The sequence below is a fragment of the Balaenoptera physalus genome (assembly GCF_965194825.1).
Source record: "Balaenoptera physalus genome assembly, chromosome: 7".
Lineage (NCBI taxonomy): Eukaryota > Metazoa > Chordata > Mammalia > Artiodactyla > Balaenopteridae > Balaenoptera > Balaenoptera physalus.
Window position 1 is genome coordinate 14,242,933 of NC_138886.1, and position 20,081 is coordinate 14,263,013.

At 47.8% G+C, this 20,081-nt stretch overlaps 1 protein-coding gene across 6 annotated transcripts in view; it reads left to right on the forward strand.

Moving 5' to 3' along the window:
• Nucleotides 1-20,081, forward strand: part of CDK5RAP2 (CDK5 regulatory subunit associated protein 2) — a 190,285-nt gene that overhangs the window by 92,923 nt on the left and 77,281 nt on the right. For all 6 annotated transcript variants that reach the window (XM_082470397.1, XM_082470402.1, XM_082470399.1 and 3 more), the window contains 5 exons: nt 291-431; nt 9,031-9,128; nt 14,245-14,375; nt 16,250-16,359; nt 18,476-18,604. In XM_082470397.1, the coding sequence (XP_082326523.1) occupies nt 291-431; nt 9,031-9,128; nt 14,245-14,375; nt 16,250-16,359; nt 18,476-18,604 (609 nt within the window). The remainder of the gene's footprint in view (nt 1-290; nt 432-9,030; nt 9,129-14,244; nt 14,376-16,249; nt 16,360-18,475; nt 18,605-20,081) is intronic.

A 20,081-nucleotide genomic window follows, 5' to 3' on the forward strand; every position in this document is an offset into this window, starting at 1 on the left:
GAGCCTGGGCTTTGTCTTCTGTACCCGCTGGGAGGTGTCCCAGTGGTGGCAAGAGGGGAGGTTTGTAATGACTGCCACTCTCCTTGCCTGTGCCTTGCTGGCGTGCTGCTCTCCTGGTTGTAGTAATGCACAAAGGGATTGCATTACCATTTGTAATTGCCTAATATTTGGGGATGGTGGAAATTGTTTAAATTGTGAAAAACAGTAAATCTTCCCTTAAAGAGTTTGGGACCATCTCTTAGTATTTTTTTCTTGTTGACAGCTTCCTCATGATTTGTTTTCTTCCTTAGAAATTCAATGAAAAAGACTTGGAAGCAATACAGCAGAACCGTTATTTAATGACTGAGGAGGATCTCGAGTTCAGGAGTGAAAACTTAATAACAGAAAAGTGCTCTTCTCAGTCACCAGGCAGCAAAAGCATCTTCTCCGAGGTAAGCTCGACTGAAATTGGACATTCACATGCAAATTCATATCCTTTCCTGACACATATTTGATGACTCCTCTGACCTGAAGATCCTCCAAGGCCCTCGTGCTGGTAAATGAGCTTACAACAGGTAGCAGGAGGGCTTCTCAGTCTTTCCTCCTTACAGATTAGTATCCTTCAGCTGAGTGTTAGTATTTGCACTGCCCAGGAAACCGAGAAACTAGAGCTTGTTCAAAGATGAGCCTCATGTTTGCCCTCCTGGGGCAACTCTCTCAAGAACTATGTAATCTCGAGGTAAGAACATTTTCCAGTTGAACATTTCCATGCACACCTACAATGGCACAGCAGGCCCTTCGTGATCTGGCCCCAAGCTAGCTTTCCATTCTCCTTTTCTTTCATTCCCCATCATCTCTAACAACACCTCACTTCCTGCAGATTCCCGAAAACGCCGTTTGTACCTCTCTGTGCCTTTGCACACGCTGTTCCATCTGCCTGGAATGCCTTCTTCTTCCTTGTTGACCCGGTGGCTCCTGCACACCCCTAGGGCTGCCATGCTGGTGTCACCTTCTCTGGGGCTCCTTCCCTGGCCTGCTGAAAGCGATGTCTCCTCGTCCTCCCCCGTGTGCGGCACTTTGCACACCCATCCACCGCAGCGCTTAGCCCTTGGGTTGACGTTACAGAGCCGCCTTGCTGATTCCCCTCCCTCGAGCCCTGCGCACCCCAGGAGGCACCTCAGGGGAAGGGAACTGGTGTTCGTGTCTGAATCCCAGTGCCTGGCTCAGTGGACGTTTGTTGATTGAATGACTGATGATATTGGTTTGTGGAGATGCGTCCAGATTGTTCTGACGTGCAGCTTGCCTGTAATACAGCTAGGCAGCCAGAGATGGGAAAGAAAGGCATGCACTGTCGGCCAAGGTTTGTTGTTTTCTTTTAAGCCTGGCTTTAATTAAGTACATACGTTCAGAAAACAGGGAATTCTTATGCAAATTAGTTCTCTGATGAATGACTCTGATCATGACTTGTGGTTTTTGTGAAGGATGATTCTCAAAATAATTAACAACCAGGGCAGCACAGGCACAGCCATCAGAACAGACTCAGGCGCTAGGGTTGCAGTGGGGTCCCGGAGGCCTGCTCTTGTGCCAGGCACCAACCCTGTAGTTCCTGTAGTTTCTGGGTCTTGGAGAGGGGCTGGGGTGGTTGGGGTGGATGGATCAGGGGTTGGTTTACAGCTGGTGTAGACGTGTTTCAGTATTTTAGCACCAGTACCAGCCATTGCACCATGTATCCGCTCCGTATCGGCTCTGGTCCTGGAGGGCACCGCTGCCTGAGCGGTGGGAGCTCCTTCTTAACTCTGACCATTTGTGGTTTTGTGTTTTGCCATCTCTCTTGAATAAGAATGTCAGTGAGGACTTGGCCATTGGGCTGGGCCAGAAGTCTGGAGGCCTGGATTCCTCTCTTGGCTCTGTCACTTCACTTGAGTGACCTTGGGCAAGTCCAATAACTAAATCTCAGAGGGCTAATGTTTTGTGATTTAGTTGCTTTATTTTGTGAATAGTTGCTTTATTTTGACCAAATTTAGTTGGATATTAAGATGCACGTTAACCCATAATCAGACACAGTCTTGTTTCTTTTAACCGTTTTTTAAAAATTGAAGTATAGTTAATTTACAATGTTGTGTTAGTTTTAGGTATACAGTGAAGTGGTTCAGTTATACACCTGTGTGTGTGTGTGTGTGTGTGTGTGTGTATACATATATTCTTTTTCAGATTCTTTTGCGTTATAGGTTATTACAAGATACTGAATATAGTTCCCTGTGCCATATTGTAGGTTCTTGTTTATTTTATATATAGTAGGGCGTATCTGTTAATTCCAAGTTCACAATTTATCCCTTCCCCCCTTCCCTTTTGGTAACCATAAGTTTGTTTTCTATGTCTGTGAGTCTCTTTATGTTTTGTAAATAAGTTCATTTGTATCATATTGTTTTAGAGTCCACATATAAGTGGTATCATATATTTGTCTTTCTCTTTCTGACTTGCTTCACTTAGTATGATCATCTCTAGGTCCATCCATGTTGCTGCAAATGGCATTATTTCATTCTTTTTTTATGGCTGAGTAATATTCCATTACATCTTCTTTATCCATTTAGCTGTCAATGGACATTTAGGTAGCTTCCATGTCTTGGCTATCGTGAATACTGCTGCTGTGAACATTGGGGTGCATGTGCCTTTTTGAATTAGAGTTTTCTCCAGATATATGCCCGAGAGTGGGATTGCAGGATCATATGGTAGCCCTCTGTTTAGTTTTTTAAGGAACCTCCATACTGTTCTCCATAGTGGCTGCACCCATTTACATTCCTACCAACAGTGCAGGAGGGTTCCTTTTCTCCACACCCTCTCCAGCATTTATTATGGGTAGACTTTTTGATGGTGGCCATTCTGCCCGCTGTGAGGTGGTACCTCATTGTGGTTTGGATTTGCATTTTCTCTAATGATTAGCGATGTTGAGCGTCTTTTCACGAGGCACGGTCTGTTTTGAAACAAGATAGCAGCCCATCAGGTTTTTTAGATGGACAAATCATCACCAATTTGAATGCATTTAGTTAAACTTTACTATTTTGAATCATGTTTTAGATACGTAAAAAGTGTCTAGATGTTGAACAAAATGTTTCTAAATTTACTGAACAGAGTATTTTAATATTTCATGTCACTAGTTTGATCATCTGTACCACATTGTTTTTAGTTTTTTGTGCGGGCCGCTGTCTCTTAGAAACACAAGTATAAAGTCATCCCATGGGCACTTCAGTCATATTTTAGATCCTGGTGATGCTTAAATGACTGTGCAAAATACCTACATATTTTAGCAAAGGTTTTAATTCTGTTCTGCAAGAGTAATTGCAAATCGAGGATAAAAGATTATAAATGACCATTTAGGAATTGAACATTTCTAGGTGTCAGCTTAAGAAATCCCAGCTGTTGCAGCCTACGGTATTTTCCCCCCGAGAAAGGTGTACTTCTCAGGTTGTGGTTCTTTCTTTGTAGAAAACATGGATTTCTTCTGCTCTGCCCTTGGCCACTTTGTGTTGATTTAGGGTTTATCCTCTGCCCATTTCTACGAAGAACTTGAGGCTGTCGTGATGTCTCTGTTGGCTCTGGGCAGTCTGTTTTCCTTCTAATCGTGTGTGATCCTGAGAATTAATGCTGGATGACCAGGGAATTGAAGAACAGAGAGTAAAACACACTGACCATATTTAACTTGCTGCAGCCAGAGATTTATAGTTTGGCTATTGACGTGGTTGGGACATTGCAGCTGAATTTCCTGAGTATTAAAATAAATGTCTTTGTTGCAGAGCTGTGATACAGCTACTGAAATAGACACCATCTGTCTACCAGGCCACTAAATTGCCCTGATGACCAAGAAGTGAGCCATTAAAGTTTCTCTTTACATATCTGCTGCCTCTTCAGATTGTGGTCTGCCCATTACATGCGTTTCCTTCAAGTCATTGAGGAAACTATGGTGGAGTAGAAAATGCCTCGGCTTTGGTGTCAGAATGTCCGTTCTGCCGCTTATTAGCTCTGTGACCTTGGGCAAGTCACCGCCTTTCTCTGAAACTCACCTTCCTAATCTGTAAATGGGGAGTTACATGCCTACCTCCTGAGAGGATTAAAAATAATGTGAGTGTATTTGTTAAGGTTCTTTTGATTGCAAGCTGTAGGATCCGAGGAGTTTGAGCAAAACAACAATGAAAGGGAGTGTTTATTGGGAACATACTGGAGAGTCTCACAAATGCCAAGGGTCGTAGACTCTTGGGCTCTGTCTTGTTTGGAGAGGCAAGGTGGAGGGCGGGGGTGGAGAGTGGGGATGGAGGGCAGAGGGTAGGGGACAGGGGGGTTGGTTGCTCCTGCTGAGCAGGGGCCCCCTCTGGGCCGCTTGGCCCTCTGCCTCTGTGCCGAGGAGATCCACTGGTTTGCCAGCTCTGCCGAGGGAGCCAAATGACTTCATTCTAATGGGGCATGATTCAGCGCAGGGGAACAGGTGATTGATGAAATGGGACCCAAATGGCTCTGAAGAGTTCATTTATTTAACATGGGTGAGCAATTTGCTTCTAGGAAGACGTTGACTCACTCTGACTTCCATTATGCAAAATATCCACAGGAATCTGTGCTCTGAAGAGTCATATTGGTCCCTGTGTTCCCCTCTTACCTTTGTAATCATCATTTCAGCGAGCGTCTGTGGCAAGCACCGTGCCTGGCTTGGGATGCTGCTGCCCGCAAGGGGTCCCCAGGCCTGTGGACACGTGGTTGGTACACGAGCTCCGGGTGAAGGTGAAGGTGAACCAGGGTGCCGTGGGGCTGGAGGAGGGTCTCTGTAAGGGACCATGGAGGGTGTCAGTGGAGAGGGCTCGACTGATGGAGTGTGGTCCCTGAGGAGGAGGAGGGAGTTTGCTGGTTCCACGGAGGTGGAAGGGCAGGAAAGCAAGCACAGGCGTGGCCCGCTGGCAGGTGGAGGGCGGGGGCTGAGGTGAGCGGTGACCTGGAAAACCTGGTGAAGGTTTGAAATGGCTGCCTGAAAGGAGGGGAGGGGAACCAAGCCGGGCACCCAGGCCCTGCACCGCAGTGGGCAGTCCTCTGGGGCTTCCAGCCAGGCCCACGGTGAGCCAGTTAAGATACAGGGTCGGGATTCTTTCACTGGATATGTAGATCCCACGGCTGAGTCTCTCCCATCCAACCGAGGTCCACATTTGTTCATCTTTTTTCCTAATCCTTCTTCATTGGTTACGTATCTAAGCACAAATTCTGACTGCCACTTATTAGCTGAATGGACTCAAGTACATGACCTGTCCTCTCAGAGAATCAGTTTATTCATCTGAAAAGTGGGAAGATTAATATACCTCCTTGGTTGTTATTGTGATTAGAGATGACCTATGTAAAGGACCTGGTCTAGTATTGGAGCATAGGAGTGGTAGTTATGGTTGACACTCCTTAAGTGTTTACTCTGTGCCAGGCATCCATGTGAGAATTTTGTATAGATTAGCTCAGTTAATCTGTTTCACAACCCTATGAGATATGTAGAATTATTACCTCTACTTACAGGTGAGGGTATTGAAGCACAGAGAGGTTGAGTAACTTGTTCAAGGTCACACAGCTAATAAGGTCACACGCTCTTAACAATCCCTGCCCTTGGTGGTAGATGCTCAAGAAGCAGTAGGTTCTCTTATTTTCGTTGTCACTGTTGGCTGGCCTTTATGTGGCTGACAGTGACTGTGTCACCTTTGTCAAGCTCCCAGTGCTTTGCATCCATCATGGGTCGTTCACGGGTGGACCGAAGAGCACAGGCCCTGGAGCCTGGCTGCCTGGGTCCACACCCTGCCTCACCACCCTGACTCTGTGCCTCAGTTCCCTCATCACCAAAATGGGGAGAGTGGTAATGCTTGAGCTCACTGGCTTGTGAGGATTAAATGAGAAAATGCTGGAGAGCACTTTGTACCACGGCTGACATCCTGAGGACATGGTAGCCTCTTCGTCTTGATCCCTGGGTGAGTTCCTCCCAGGCGCTCCCCTGGGGCCCTCTGTCTACGTGCGGTGTGTACGGGTGGGAGCTGACACTGGTGACTGTGTACAGAAGGCAGGTGGGAGCTCCTTGTGCCAGTGTCATGTGACACGATTTACAAAAGGGCCTGACATTTCTAGCAGTGTGGGTGGCCAGCTTCTCATGACCAAACTGGTGGGTTAGCATTTAAAACCCTCAATTGGCAGGTGGTGCCTTGGCCTTGTTTCATTCAGGGCTAGAAGCACAGCAGCGTTCTCCTGGGTCAGGGGCTGCTAACCTTTTTGCCCTCTGCATCCCTTTGGTAGTATGCTGGAGCCAAGGAGCTCTTCCCTGGAAAAGTGTTTAAATGCACAAAATATGTGCACAGGATTATAAAGGAAACCAATTATTTTGAAATTTGGTTATCAAAATATAAAAAAAAATCAGCTGTAGAAATGGTGCTTCTTTATTAATGTGTTAAATAACAAGATCTAGTGGTGAACAGAGTGACTGCTGTAGTTTTGAGGTAGTGATGAGAATAAATATTTTGAGATACTTGCAACATATACAGAGTAACTATTTCTTTTGATGACAAAATCTCAGGAAAACACGAGTACTACTGTGGTTTGTAGCAGTAACAGTGTTCCTTCAACCCCTAAATGAAGGAAATGCTAAATTTCAGTTAGAGGTTAGCGGAAATAAAGATGTACCTTTTTCCCCTCGTTCATGTTTGAGTTTTCATCGGGGTCGGAAGCCCTGTCCTAGGTCGTTATCTGAACTTTGGGCGACAGGCTGAGTCCACATGAGACACAAGGGCCGCTTGCAGCCCCTCTCTCTCCACTGACCCAGTGTCTCCCTAGCATTAAGGAGCTTCTAGTCTGTGCCAGGCGCTGTGCCAGGTGTCCTGCACACTTTACTTCTTTATTTTAACGTTTTCTTCTTATTTTGAAATAATTTCAGATTTATAGGCAAGTTACAAGAGTAAAGGGTTTTGCTTGTCCTGAGCCATCTCAGAGTAAGTTGCCTGTGTGAAGCCCTGTCAGTTCTGAGTACTTGAGTTGTGTACTTTGTGTCAGCAGGGACCTTTTCCTGTATGACACGGCACAGCCATCACAGCCAGGGACTGAGCAGAGACCCTCGGACTGCCATCGAACCCTCAGACTCATTCGCGTCTCACCAGCTGTCCCGTAAAGCCCTTTGTAGTAGAAGGAGCCAATTCAGGATCTTGTGTTGCATTTGATAGACTTTAGTCTTCAGTCTTCCCTTGACTTTCACGGCCCTGAGAATTTTGAAGCGTCCAGGCCAGTTCTGTTGTGGAGCGTCCTTCAGTCGGGTCTGTCTGATGCTTCTTGGTGCCTGGATTCAGGTGAGGCATCCTTGGCAGGAGTGTCACAGGACCAGAGCTGTGTCCTCAGTGTGTCCTATCCGACAGTACACGGCTTAGGTTTGTCCCATTACCGGCCATGCTGACTTGGGTAACTTTGTGAAGGTGGTGTCTGCATGGTGTCTTGACTATGCAGTTACTCTTTTTTCCTTTGTAATTAGTAAGTATTTGAGGGGAGGTATTTTGAGTCTATGTAAATACGCTGATCTTCTTCAACCTTTCACCCGTTAGTTTTAGCCTCCTTTTATGTTTCTTGGGTGAATAATTCCTTACCATGATGGTTAGCAAATGGTGATTCTTCTAATTCCATTATTCCTTCTACATTTGTTAGTTGTTCTATAAAGAAAAGCCCGTTCTTCTTCCCATGTACTCATTTACTCATGTCCGTGTGGACATGAATGTCTGTTTCACTCAGTGGGTTATAATCTGTTACTATCATTATTTTGATGCTCAATTGTCCCAGGCTTGGCCTTTTCAAACTGGCTCCTGTATCCTTTTGACAGTGCTCCATTATTTAAACACTTCCTTATTTTCTGGTGTGACAAAATGCTGTAGACATGGATTGCTTTTGAATTTCATTGCATCAGTACTGGAACTGACCATTTCCCCTGGGATCCTTGACTCCTTCCAGCGCACAGTTGAACTTCTATCTGCTCTGTAACTCCGTAAGGTGGTGGCTGTTGTCCAGCATTTCACAGGGGGCTCCTAGTAAGTAACTTCCTGAGGCCCCGGAACCGGTAAGCGACAGAGCCAAGATTTGAACTCTAAAAAAATTTTCACATTTGTGAAATTCACAAAATTACATCCTCACTTCATAAATGAGGAGCCTGAGCCTCACAGAGGTTTGTTAAGCTGGTTAGCTGAGGTCACGTAGCTAGTGCGTGGCAGAGATCCACCTCAGGTCTCTTTATCATCAGTCTGTTCATGGTGCCTTGAAAGCGTGGCTCACCCGACCTCTTCTATTTTTTTTTTTTTTTTAAACTTTGGGTTTATTTATTTAGTTATTTATTTATGGCTGTGTTGGGTCTTCGTTTCTGTGTGAGGGCTTTCTCTAGTTGCGGCAAGTGGAGGCCACTCTTCATCGCGGTGCGCAGGCCTCTCTATCGTGGCCTCTCTTGTTGCAGAGCACAGGCTCCAGACGCGCAGGCTCAGTAATTGTGGCTCACGGGCTTAGTTGCTCTGTGGCATGTGGGATCCTCCCAGACCAGGGCTCGAACCCGTGTCCCCTGCATTGGCAGGCAGATTCTCAACCACTGCGCCACCAGGGAAGCCCTGACCTCTTCTATTTAAATGTAAGTCCCTTGTCCCTAAAACTTGTCAGGTTTTGGTTGATGAATTTCTTTTCTTTGTAGTAAGAACAAGCGTGGAAGGGCATTCTGTGTAGTTTTGTGAAAACAGTGACCAGCAGCTCTGAGCTGGGTTGTGGGGGGGGAGGGGGGAGGAAGTTCCACGAAGGGCAGTTGGCTATTGTCGGGAGTACAGCGCTCAGCTTTCTTCCTCTGTGAGTGATGGGCGGTCATTCCCCACTCCCCCTGCAGGTGGTGCCCTCTGACTGCGGCCTGATCTGGAGCCTGGCACAGGGGATCACCTTTGTTTGGATTTATAAACCAGAACTATCCACATGTGTTTGCATAATGTAAGGATGTGCGCTTTCAAAATTCTTCTCTTAATGTCAGATGCCCATTGTCGTTTTCAGGAAAAGCAACCATTAGGCTATGAAGAGCTGATTCAGGTCTTAAAGAAAGAGCAGGACATCTATACACATCTGGTAAAATCTCTGCAGGACTCAGACAGGTAAGGGTTTCTGTTTGGACATCACGCGCATGCGTAACACACGTATTTTGAATAAATGCTGGTAGTTTCTGAGGCAGTGAAGCCTTCCCACTTTGCTTAGGAAGCTTAAAGTGCTTGGATGGTGATTGCCTTATTTAAATCAGATATACCTATTTCCTAGCAGGAATTGTCTGATTTTTTTGGCAGCAAATGTAGGATAAAAATATCATTAATACTAATTACTCAGGGTTTTTTTTAAATTAATTAATTAATTAATTAATTAATTAATTAATTAATTATGGCTGTGTTGGGTCTTCGTTTCTGTGTGAGGGCTTTCTCTAGTTGTGGCAAGCGGGGGCCACTCTTCATCGCGGTGCGTGGGCCTCTCACTATCGCGGCCTCTCTTGTTGCGGAGCACAGGCTCCAGACGCGCAGGCTCAGTAATTGTGGCTCACGGGGCCCAGCTGCTCCGCGGCATGTGGGATCTTCCCAGACCAGGGCTCGAACCCGTGTCCCCTGCATTGGCAGGCAGATTCTCAATCACTGCGCCACCAGGGAAGCCCCTACTCAGGTTTTTATAATACTTTATTATAGATTTAGAAAGTGCCTTCGTGTGTATTATCTCTTGTAATCCTCACTGCTGTTCTGTGAGGTAACATTATTATCCCTATTTTCCATAAGTGACTCGGAGTGACTTGTGTCTTCACAGAATCGCCGAGGTGATTTGGTGCAATGAGATGTGGGGAGGAGAGCTGATTATAGGCTAGTGGTCTTGCCGCTGCCCTGCCTGTGTCCACGGGCAAGTGACACATCTGGGCCTCTCTTTGCCCAGCACTGGGTTGGCCTCAGTGATTTCTCCCGTAGAGGAGTCACCTCTCTGCACACTGGGATGGTTACAGGTGGAAGGATATGATGTCTGGGGTTCATTTCCACACTGCACAGCAGCGCAGGGAGCGGGCGGGGACACCGATGGAACAAGATTGACCACGGCTCCCTGGTTGTTGGGACAGGGTGTGGGTAGGTGTCGGGGGGCTCATTATACTGACTTGTCTTCATGTGCTAATGTCTAAAATTTTCCATAATAAAAAGTTAAGAAAACCCACCCCTCACTGCTGCTTCTCTTCTGCCCTTCACTCCAGCCCTAACAGGGTCCTCACTGTTCCGGGGCCGGGTGTCTCCTGTCTCTGCCTTCAGCAGCTGTCTGCGCCCTGCTCTGTGTCCCCCTCATCCTTGAGGATTTGCCTCAGGGGTTCCCCTTGTCAGGAGGCCCGCTCTTTTGCTGCCCTCACCTCCCTTTGTTACTTGGCTGGTGTGGCCTGCGTCGCGGCCTGGACCGTGCGCCCCCTCAGGGCAGGGGTCCCGTCTTGCTGTCCGCATTTCCCAGTGCCTGTCACGGGGGCTGGTATGGAGTAGGCACTCGGGAGATGTTCAGTGGATGAACCCCCTCCCAACTGTTCTAAGTTATAAGTTTTCAGGATTTTTAATCTGAAGCGAGTTTAAGGAAAATGAAAACATGCTGATGCAATTCTCTGAAAGTGAGCTTTTTCAAGAAGCCTCAGCTGCTCGTCTTTTTCACTTGGGGGAGGGGTTGAGTAGCGCCGGGAACCTCGGAGGGGGAATGGGCACAGCGGGTTTAATTGTGCAGCTACTCCGATGGGAGCCAGTTCTGACTCGGGGCACCGAGAGGCCCTGGGGTGCATGTGGCCGCTGTCAGGCTTCCTCAGCGTCACGGACGGCGGCTCTGAGTTTCATAGGCTCTTCCTTAGTGAATAACAAGGTGCATGGGACCAAGGTGGGTCAGGGCTGTGACTCATAGGGATGCTTAAAAGGTCTCCTGTTCACCTTCAGAGTCAAAATACATTCAGCAGCTCTGAGCTCTTGGGTAAGTCACTTTTCACCCTGAGCCTCAGGATATGTATTTGTGCAATTGGGATTGGCCTGCCTACAGACCTACCTGTTTACCTACCTCCCTATCTACCTTCCAGGGTTGTTTGAAACGAGATGATAATGTGTAAAGTCCTAATTCTGCCTGGCACGTAGTAAGCACTCAATAAATGGTAACGTTTATTAAGACTAACAGCAATGTGAAAAGCCTCCATATGCCTCAGTATGCCACTGTACATAAACTCAGCTTGTCGGGGGTTTTGAGTCTTCAGACCTTGCCATAGCGAGAGGGCAGAGTTGTGGGCTAAGGCCGGTGGAGCCCCCTGGGGTAGCTCCAGCATTGCTCACTCTCTGGAAACTGGCAGTGAAAGCTGGATGACTCTGGAGACGTATGACGTACTTGTAACTAAAGTTGGAAAGGGGGGGCGGGGAGGGAGGAACTGACCACGGGCAGCTGTGTGCCTGGTCCTTTCCCTTTACGATTTATTCCTCACAGTGACGCTTCAACCCCATATCACAGAAGTGGAAATCTGCTCTTGGAGATGTTGAGGGTATTTCCCAAGCTCCTACACTTAGGAGTGTCAGAGCTCAGATCTGCGTGGCTCCTGAGCCCGGGCCCTTACTGAGACAGCGCTCATCTGGAGGACGAGGACAGTTTATACTTTGCCTGTAACTCAGGCTTTCTCAACCTCAGCAGTGTTGGGATTTGGGGCTAGATAACTTTATGTCTTTTTGTTGAGGGGCTGTCTTGTGCATTGTAGGATGTTTAGCGACATGTCTGGCTTTTGCCACTACATGGCAGTAGCACCCTCCCTGCCCCAGTTGTGACAACCAACAATGTCTCCAGAGTTGCCACATGTGCCCTGGGGGGGTTTAAGTCATCTCCAGATGAAAATCACGCCTGTAACTCAGGAGTAGCAGAAAGCTTGGCATATAAATATCTGCTGTATGGGAGTCATTAGAATACGTGGAAGGAAGGAGGTGATGTTTGTTGAGCGCCTCGTGTGTGTCAGGCACTGTGCTAAGCTCTTTCCCTTATAACATCTCATTTAATCCTCAAAACACTCTTGAAGGAAAGGCACTGTCCCCACTTTACGGATGCGGCTAGCAGGACTCGGGCAGTTGAGCTGACTGCCAAGGTCATGGAGCTCGTGAGTGGTGGCACTGTGGGGGCGTGCGTCCTCCAGCTCCTCCCCTACTCCGCTCCAGAAAGAGGAAGGCTCAGGGCTGTCCTTTCTTTCTGAGCGAAGCTCCTTTTGTTCCACCGACTCCTCACACCTTGCAGAGATCGTGGAGTTGGGGAAACAGAAATGACAGACACAGGAGCAGCAGCTGTGTACTTTTCACCCTGTCAGAAGATGGAAGAGGGAGTGAAGCAGTCAGCTTTCCCCAGCCCTCACTGCAGGAGCTTCGCTAAAACAATCTCCTTTTTTTTCCCCCTGGTTAAACGTGTCTGCGGCATGACCGCATCCGAGCGAGTGCAGTGCTGTGACACCTCTGTAAGGTTTCTATCAGCCTTACAAATTGATCATTATGATTGTCTTGAAATGGAACTAGGTACAGGTTGCTGGGAGGGCCCCTTCCCTTGCAAGGAAGCTGCTTCACAGTGAACCATCTTCAAAGCAGCGAGCATAGAAGATTAGACATAATGGTTTATTTTCCTTCCAATAGATGTTGATTTATGTGTGCAGTTCGATGGATGGAGCTGGAAGAAATCGCTGGAGGATAAGTGGGGCTTGAGTCTGTGGCACACATATTTTAGAGCGATGGCTCCTAACCATTTTGGGGCTGTGGACCCCTCTCGAACAATCTGATGAAAGCTCGTGGACCCTCTCCCTAAAACAAATCCACATTTTCATACACTTTTTCCGACAGTTTCAAAGTGTTGATGGACCCTTTCAGGGAAAAATAGGTCAGACGCTGGACAGAGTGATGTATTTCTTGGTATTTAAAAAAGGAGGCTTTCTGATACGTTAAGGTGTTTTGGTAGTCTCAAAAAATGTTCACATACTTTGACCCAGTAATTGCACTGCTGGGAATCCATCTTAAGAAGCTAACCCTGAGTGTGAAACAAGGCTTTAGGCGCAGAGATTTTCATTGAAACAATATTTACGTTACTCAGGTGTCTGCTGGAGCCTCTGTTCCTCTGAGAACCGGTTCACATCCCTGCCACGTGCACATCAGTAGGAGTCCGGAGCCCTGCTTGCGGAACTGCACTGCCTAGTTCAGTAGGCACTAGCCATCAGTTCCTCAGCATGTAGCCACATTTCAGATGTTCAGTAGGCACGTTCGGCTAGTGGGTACCGTATTCAGCAGCGCCGATACAGAACATTTGCATCATTGGAGGAAGGTCTGTGGGACAGTCCTCCCCCCGTCAGTGCAGGTTCTGGGAGGTGTGCTTTTTCGTGGCCTCCTCTGAGTTCTGGGTTGCTGGTTTCATGCAGGCTCTCTGTGCAGGTCAGCACCGTATTACACTGACCCAGACGTGATACTTGACATCACCACCCCTCCAATAAAAATCCATTCTACTCTGCATTTGTGAGTGGCCAACCTATCACTGTAGACTTCTTTTGACCCCTAAATTGATCCTTCTCTTCCTTCTATTACTGACTCTCAGTCTTCTCCTTTTCTTTTTTCTTGTGCCTCCTGCCCCTCACCTTTACCTCCAGTGCCACCTCTTTTAGGGGTGACATGGCTGACATTCTCCTTGTCACCTTCTCTTCTGTGGAGAGCCTTCCTTCCATACCCAAGCCCATGCAAGGCATTATTCCAGAGAAACATTCTGGGGAATTAAATGACTTCCACCTAGCTACATCTGTAGCAAAAACTTGGAGATGACCCAAATGTCCACTAATAGGGGATGAGTTAAATGGTGGGACATTCACCCGATTTAATGTTATATAGTCATTAAAAATGATGTATGCAAATTATTTCTGAAAATGTAGGGAAATATTTAAATGAGAAATGCACAACTTAGTATTATATGTCCAGAATTATTTCAACCTTATAGAAATACTCAGGGAAAAAGATTGGGAGGAAGTAGTCTGCCATGTGTTTTTTGGTAGTCGGGTTATGGTGACTTTTGCTTTTTTTTTATACGTTTCTATTTTAAATGTCTTATAAACATGTATTTACTTTTATAACCAGAAAAAACCCCACAAATGACATAAAAATCAAAGGAAGGCTTGCTGGGCTTTGCATCTTAAAGCACGAGTAGGTCTGTTTTAAAATTCTGGTGTCTTGTTTTCCCAAGTGTCAACAACCTGCAGGCTGAGTTGAACAGCATCTTTGCCCTGCGGAAGCGGCTGGAGCGGGATGTGCTCTCCTATCAGAACCTGCAGAAGGCCCTGGAGGAGCAGATCAGTGAAATCCGGCGGCGGGAAGGTACATGCTCCCTTGTATGTATTTCCCTTTGGTTTTCCCACTTGGAGGGCCTTGGCCGAACTTTAAGAGAGTCCTAAGACTGCAGTAGGAGACGAGGCACCCCGGGGATTTCGGCTGGGAAGCCCTTTTTTGCAGTGAAGGTGTTACTGTTGCTCTCCTAGTCTGTACCTGGCTGGCTTCGGCTTGCGGAGTCGAAGGGCCCAGCAGGTAGAGTTAATTCCGCAGAGGGCCTGCTGCAGGACTGCTTCCTCGCTGCCTCTGCTGTGTTCTGCATCGTTTGACTCTTCTAACTCCAGATAACCCTGGGGCCTTGCCATCCCCTTTCTCTGGTCAATGGCCGTCATCACCCTAAACATCTGGGCTCTGCCTACCACGGCAGCCACTGCAGAGAGCCCCACTGCACAGACACGTGCGGGTGAAACCGCTGTTTCCTGCTGAAGCATCGCTTTTCACACTGTCATGACCGCAAGTGGATTCAGCTAGGGAGGGTCCTGTGGTACATGCGCTGCTGTGCTCGTGACAGCTGTATTTGGGTCCCTCCCTTGCTAGAACCTGAGCCCCGTGGTGTCTGGGTTGGCGTCTTCCTTTCCTTATCTCTAGCCTTCCTTTCCTTTCTCTTCCTTATTACTGATTGTAATTCCTGCTTACAATCAGTAATAGCAGTGGTAGGTTTGACATCTCCTGAGCGCCCGCTGTGTACCAGGCCCAGCGGCAGGCACTTAACTTCTCACCTCTGATCCTGACCATTGTCCCATTGGATCGAGTAGGCAGTGACGTCACATTACAGGTGAAGAAACCGAGGTGGCAGTGGGGGTTGATTTACCCGGATTGGAGGCAGGACATCTTCCTTCGAAGTCTAGCTCTTTCCTCTATACGAGGCGTATCAGCTCTTACCCACATGTGTTGAGTGAGATCATGCTTGTGGATATGCCCCGCTCAGTGAATAGCGTGACCCTTCTCTGCACCTTTGCGCCCTGTGAGAGTGTGACCTTTGCTGCAGAGGAGGCCGACCCTTCCGTGGGTGACCCAGGAGTCCCTCATCGTAGATCTCATAGGCGGTTTCTGTACTCCGTGTGCTCGCTCCCATGGCGGGCTCTGGGGCCGGTAAAAAACACATCAGGCACTTTTTTTTTTTTTTAAACCCAGATTTATAGAATTGCCATTACATGATGCTATCTTTTTTTATTTTATTTATTTATTTTTGTCTGTGCTGGGTCTTCGTTTCTGTGCGAGGGCTTTCTCCAGTTGCGGCAAGTGGGGGCCACTCTTCATCGCGGTGCGCGGGCCCTACACTATCGCGGCCTTTCTTGTTGCGGAGAACAGGCTCCAGACGCGCAGGCTCAGTAATTGTGGCTCACGGGCCCAGTTGCTCCGCGGCATGTGGGATCTTCCCAGACCAGGGCTCGAACCCGTGTCCCCTGCATTAGCAGGCAGATTCTCAACCACTGCGCCACCAGGGAAGCCCCATCAGGCACTTTTGAGTTCTACACTTGAGGGTCACATCTAATTTTCCTGTATTTTCACCTAAACGGAATCACTCCCTCATTTAAATTGAAAATCACCATTTGCTTGTGCCACTCAGAATGGTCTCCAGGTACAGCACTGGATATGCCAATTTTAATTCAGAGTTGGCCACAGTGAAAGCCTACAGCCCACGATGAAACCATACATTGAGATACCAGCCTGTAGAGAAAGAAGAAAATTACTTTTGCTCCAAAGGTGGTGCATTAAACTCCCTGTGTGTGCTTATCTCCCTTTCCCCCGCTACCCGATTCAAAGTGCCTTAGATGGATTGCATGGGGAATTGTCTGGGAAGGATCTACTTCTGATGTTCTTTTTCTCCTCCTCCCCACTTTTTTTTTCTTTTGGTGCAGAAGAACCATTTTCGTTTTATAGTGATCAAACATCTTATCTGAGTATTTGCCTTGAAGAGCACAATCGGTTTCAAGTGGAACATTTTTCTCAAGAAGAGCTTAAGGAAAAGGTATTGACCTATTAACTTTCAGTGCTTTGTTGGTTATTTGTTGTCTCTTGGGTTCCTGATCAGAGGTGTAAGATTCTGAAAGCCCTTCTCCCCGCCTCTCTTCCGTCTCTCCCTGCCTGTCTTTGTTCCCCCTGATGTACGTTCCCTGGAGTCCCTACCCCGTGTCTGACGCACGCCTTCTGAGGCTTGAGGACCCCCACCCAGGCTCCATCTCCCCAGGGAAATGCTCTCTATCCCCCCCTAGAATCAGCCATCTTTCCCTCGGGTCATTTTCCTCTCTTCTTGTACCTGACTGCATTGATGTCCTTCTCATACTGACCTATAATTATCTGGTTATTCTTCTGTATCCCCACTAGGCTGTGAACATCTTAAAGCGAGTGAGTGTGTCTTATTTATTTCTGATTTCCCAGTGCCTGGCACACATAGTGGGAGGTAACTGATGCTTTTTGAAAGAATAAAGGTTCAGGTTTGATCAGTAAATCTTTTCTAAAACTGGAAAGGTTTTTCAATCTGTTGATCATTGGTGTGGTTAGAGTGGCTTAGTATTTCAAGGTTCTAAGAGCCATTGATAAGAATAGGAAGTGTGAGCTCAGAGGACACTGTGATTTATTATAAAATTACCATCTGTGTATGACAGGTTCAGTTTCTGTCTGGGAATAACTCACATGCCGGTAGAGTAGACAGACGTGTGAAGGAGCAGTGGCAGTGTGGAGTGCAAGGGTGGCTGTAATAGGCAGAGGTGCGAGGTTTAGGGGTAGCCGAGAAGGAGAGGTTAGCTGTCGGGGGTTGGGAGGTACTCACTGGATCAGAGGAAACTTCTCAATAGAAGTGAGGCCTGAAGTGGGTTTTGGAGGTTGAATAGGAGTTTATCTAGTTGGAAGGCTTTTTCAGCAGAGAGAGAGAGAGGAAAAACAGCAGGTGTAAGATGCAGAAGAAGTAAAAAGGAGAACTATGAAAATGTTGGTGTTTTGGGAGGAGTGGAACAAGAAGCATTGAGGCATCTGTTGGTGTTTTGAAGATGAAGAAAACAGAGATGGTGATAGCCGCTGCTGGTACCGACTGTGGTTGTGTTAAGGGCAGGAGCTAGTTCCCTTTGTTGGCACTTCGTGAATGTTTGTAGAATCAGAATGTTTTCTTCTTCCCTCTATGATATAACCTCCTTGAGGTTGGGTCCGATTTGTGTTCATGTTTTGGTGCAGTGGACACCTGCTGTGCATGGTCAGGGTGGGATTTCCCACTTTATTTGAGGGGCTAATGGTTACCCCCTTACGAAGGGTTTGGAAAATCACTAGCCATTGCGATTTGAAGCTTGCAGGGAATGAAGGTGGTGTCTGCTCAGATGCTTATGTACCTGGCCTCGCAAGACCTGTGCCTTAAGGAGGAGCACTGGACCGGGAGTCCAGGCCCGGCTCTGCCTCTGTGCGGGCAGCTGCCCCTGCCCACATGACCGGGCACGTTGGCTGTTGTTATATGTCACTTAATTCTCCAGGCACCCCAACTCTGGGACCTTGGGCAGTGAACTTCTTTGTGTCTCGGGCTTCTTGTTGTAAAACGGGGACAGTCATACTGCTGTCCACCTCCTCAGGATTTTTGTAAGCAACGATTGACTAAAGCTTGTGGGAGTATTTTAGCAGCCGTGAATTGCTTTATAACTGAGGACTGTTGTTATTACGGACAGTGCTAGATAGGCATAGAAAGAGGAAGGTGGATGCTGTAAAATACGCCTCTGACAAGCCTCAGAATTTCAGTCTTGGGGGATTTTCCTCCCCCAAGTACAAGACAGAGGTCATATTTGCTGTCATGGACTGAGTACTTAGACCATGCCGAGGGCTGTAGTGCGCTGTGACCGTGATCACGTTCAGTTCTCACGGGAACTCATTCCACAGATGCAGAAATGGAGACTTAGACCAGGCAGCTTTGCCTTGAAGTGTGACGCTGGGGTTAGAATACAGAAATGCTGGTGTTTTTCTCACTGTACCCAGGGTAGCCTGAAGCCTGGAATCAGGCCACCTGACTCTCCGTGACTGTGATGCAGGACGTCTTCTCCGTAGCCGTGGCCCCGGGAGGCGGCAGTGTGCCCGTGGGTAGTCAGTCCTCTCCTGCTCTTATCTCGCAGGTCGGTGACCTTATCCAGCTGGTGAAGGAGCTGTACGCGGACAACCAGCACCTGAAGAAAACTATTTTTGATCTCTCCTCCATGGGTTTCCCGGGAGAGGACAGGCCTGAGTCGGTAGATCAGATGGAGGTAAGAAAGAATATTCTCGTCCTCGCGTGCTAATTACAAAGAGCAACACCCCCCCACACGTCTCCAGGCTGCATCTCTTCTGGGGAGGTCTCTGTTGAAATTCCCTTTGCCGTGGACGGGGTTTGAGGGCCCTCTTAGGTCAGCAGGTCTGTCGGAGCATTCCGCAAGTTTGGGTCATATCTGCGTGGACACACTCGATGTTCTGTGATGCTTTGGACTCCAAGTCTGGCTCTGGGATCTGGGCTGTAGGTGGCACATCTGGATGGTTGGTCTGGTCTCAGGGGCCTGGAGAGTTGCCACATCACCCGCGTAACTTGGGTAGTGTAGATGCAGCCTTAATGAACCCATTACCATGGAAAAACAAACGAGAAAACATACTTTTCATTTACTCTTTGTATTAACCCTCTAAATGCATCTTCTCACTCCCACGGCATCTGGCTTCTGGATTTGACCAGATGTGTGCAGTTTATTCCCACGTGTACCCAGGAACCCCTGCACTCTGCCGTGTACCAACGACCCGACGGGGAGCAAAGAGTCGGTGTGCTGTGAGCCCACAAATTCAGCTTCCTGACTGTGGGAGTTTCCCACTGGTGGCATTTGAAAGTCTGGAAGGGCCACGGAAGGTTAAATCTGGTGTCTGCACTAAAGAGCGTGTGGTCCCTGGGCTTTTGTACTCACTGAGGGTGTGGGCCCATTCTGTTAGCCCACCCCAGGGAAAGCGGAGGGAGCCGCTTCACCCTGTGACTCTGGCTCTCTGCTCAGCATTGTGGTGTGTTGTCTCCGATTTTCTCTGTTCTCGACCCGACCGCACAGTAGAGGGCCCTGATGTTGTGACAGTGGGGAGGAGCTTGCCATTTCCTCCCTCTAGCCCCTACCTGGCCTGACGCTCCCCCAGGAAGCGCCTTGCTCCATGCCTGTGTTATGCTAGTTAGTTTCAGAAGACTGGAACTGTTCTCCTCATGAAATGCACTAGGGCCTTTTGTACTTGGATCCCCCAGAGCCTTCCTGGTTGGGGTTGTCTTGAACTCAGCCTGGCATGCCAGGTAAATGGAGGTCTCATCGCCACACCATTTCTGGGGAAAGATTTGTCAGCCTTAAGCTGTCTCCTCCCACCTTCAAGGTGGGAAACGCTCAAAGGTGTTTATGCTGCGCTGTGGCCATCTGCTCCCTTGGAGAGAGGGAGTGTTACTGAGCTTAGTCTCCAGGGCTCCAGATAATTTTGAAAAGCAAGAATATCTGCAGTCCATTTAGGGAGAAACAAGTCTCTTGGTTTGTTTTTTCCAACGTGGCATTTTTAATAAGCAGCCCATTCGTCACCTGCTTCATTTGAGTGTCAGATGGCGAGTGTTTGTTCATTTGCCCTTTGAAAGAAATCTGTTAAATGTCCTATTATGTCCTTTGGAGAACAGAGGGATTTTCCTCTTGCCACTCTGAGATCTTAATAGCAGCTGATTCAGATTGGAGTCATTTGTCAGGT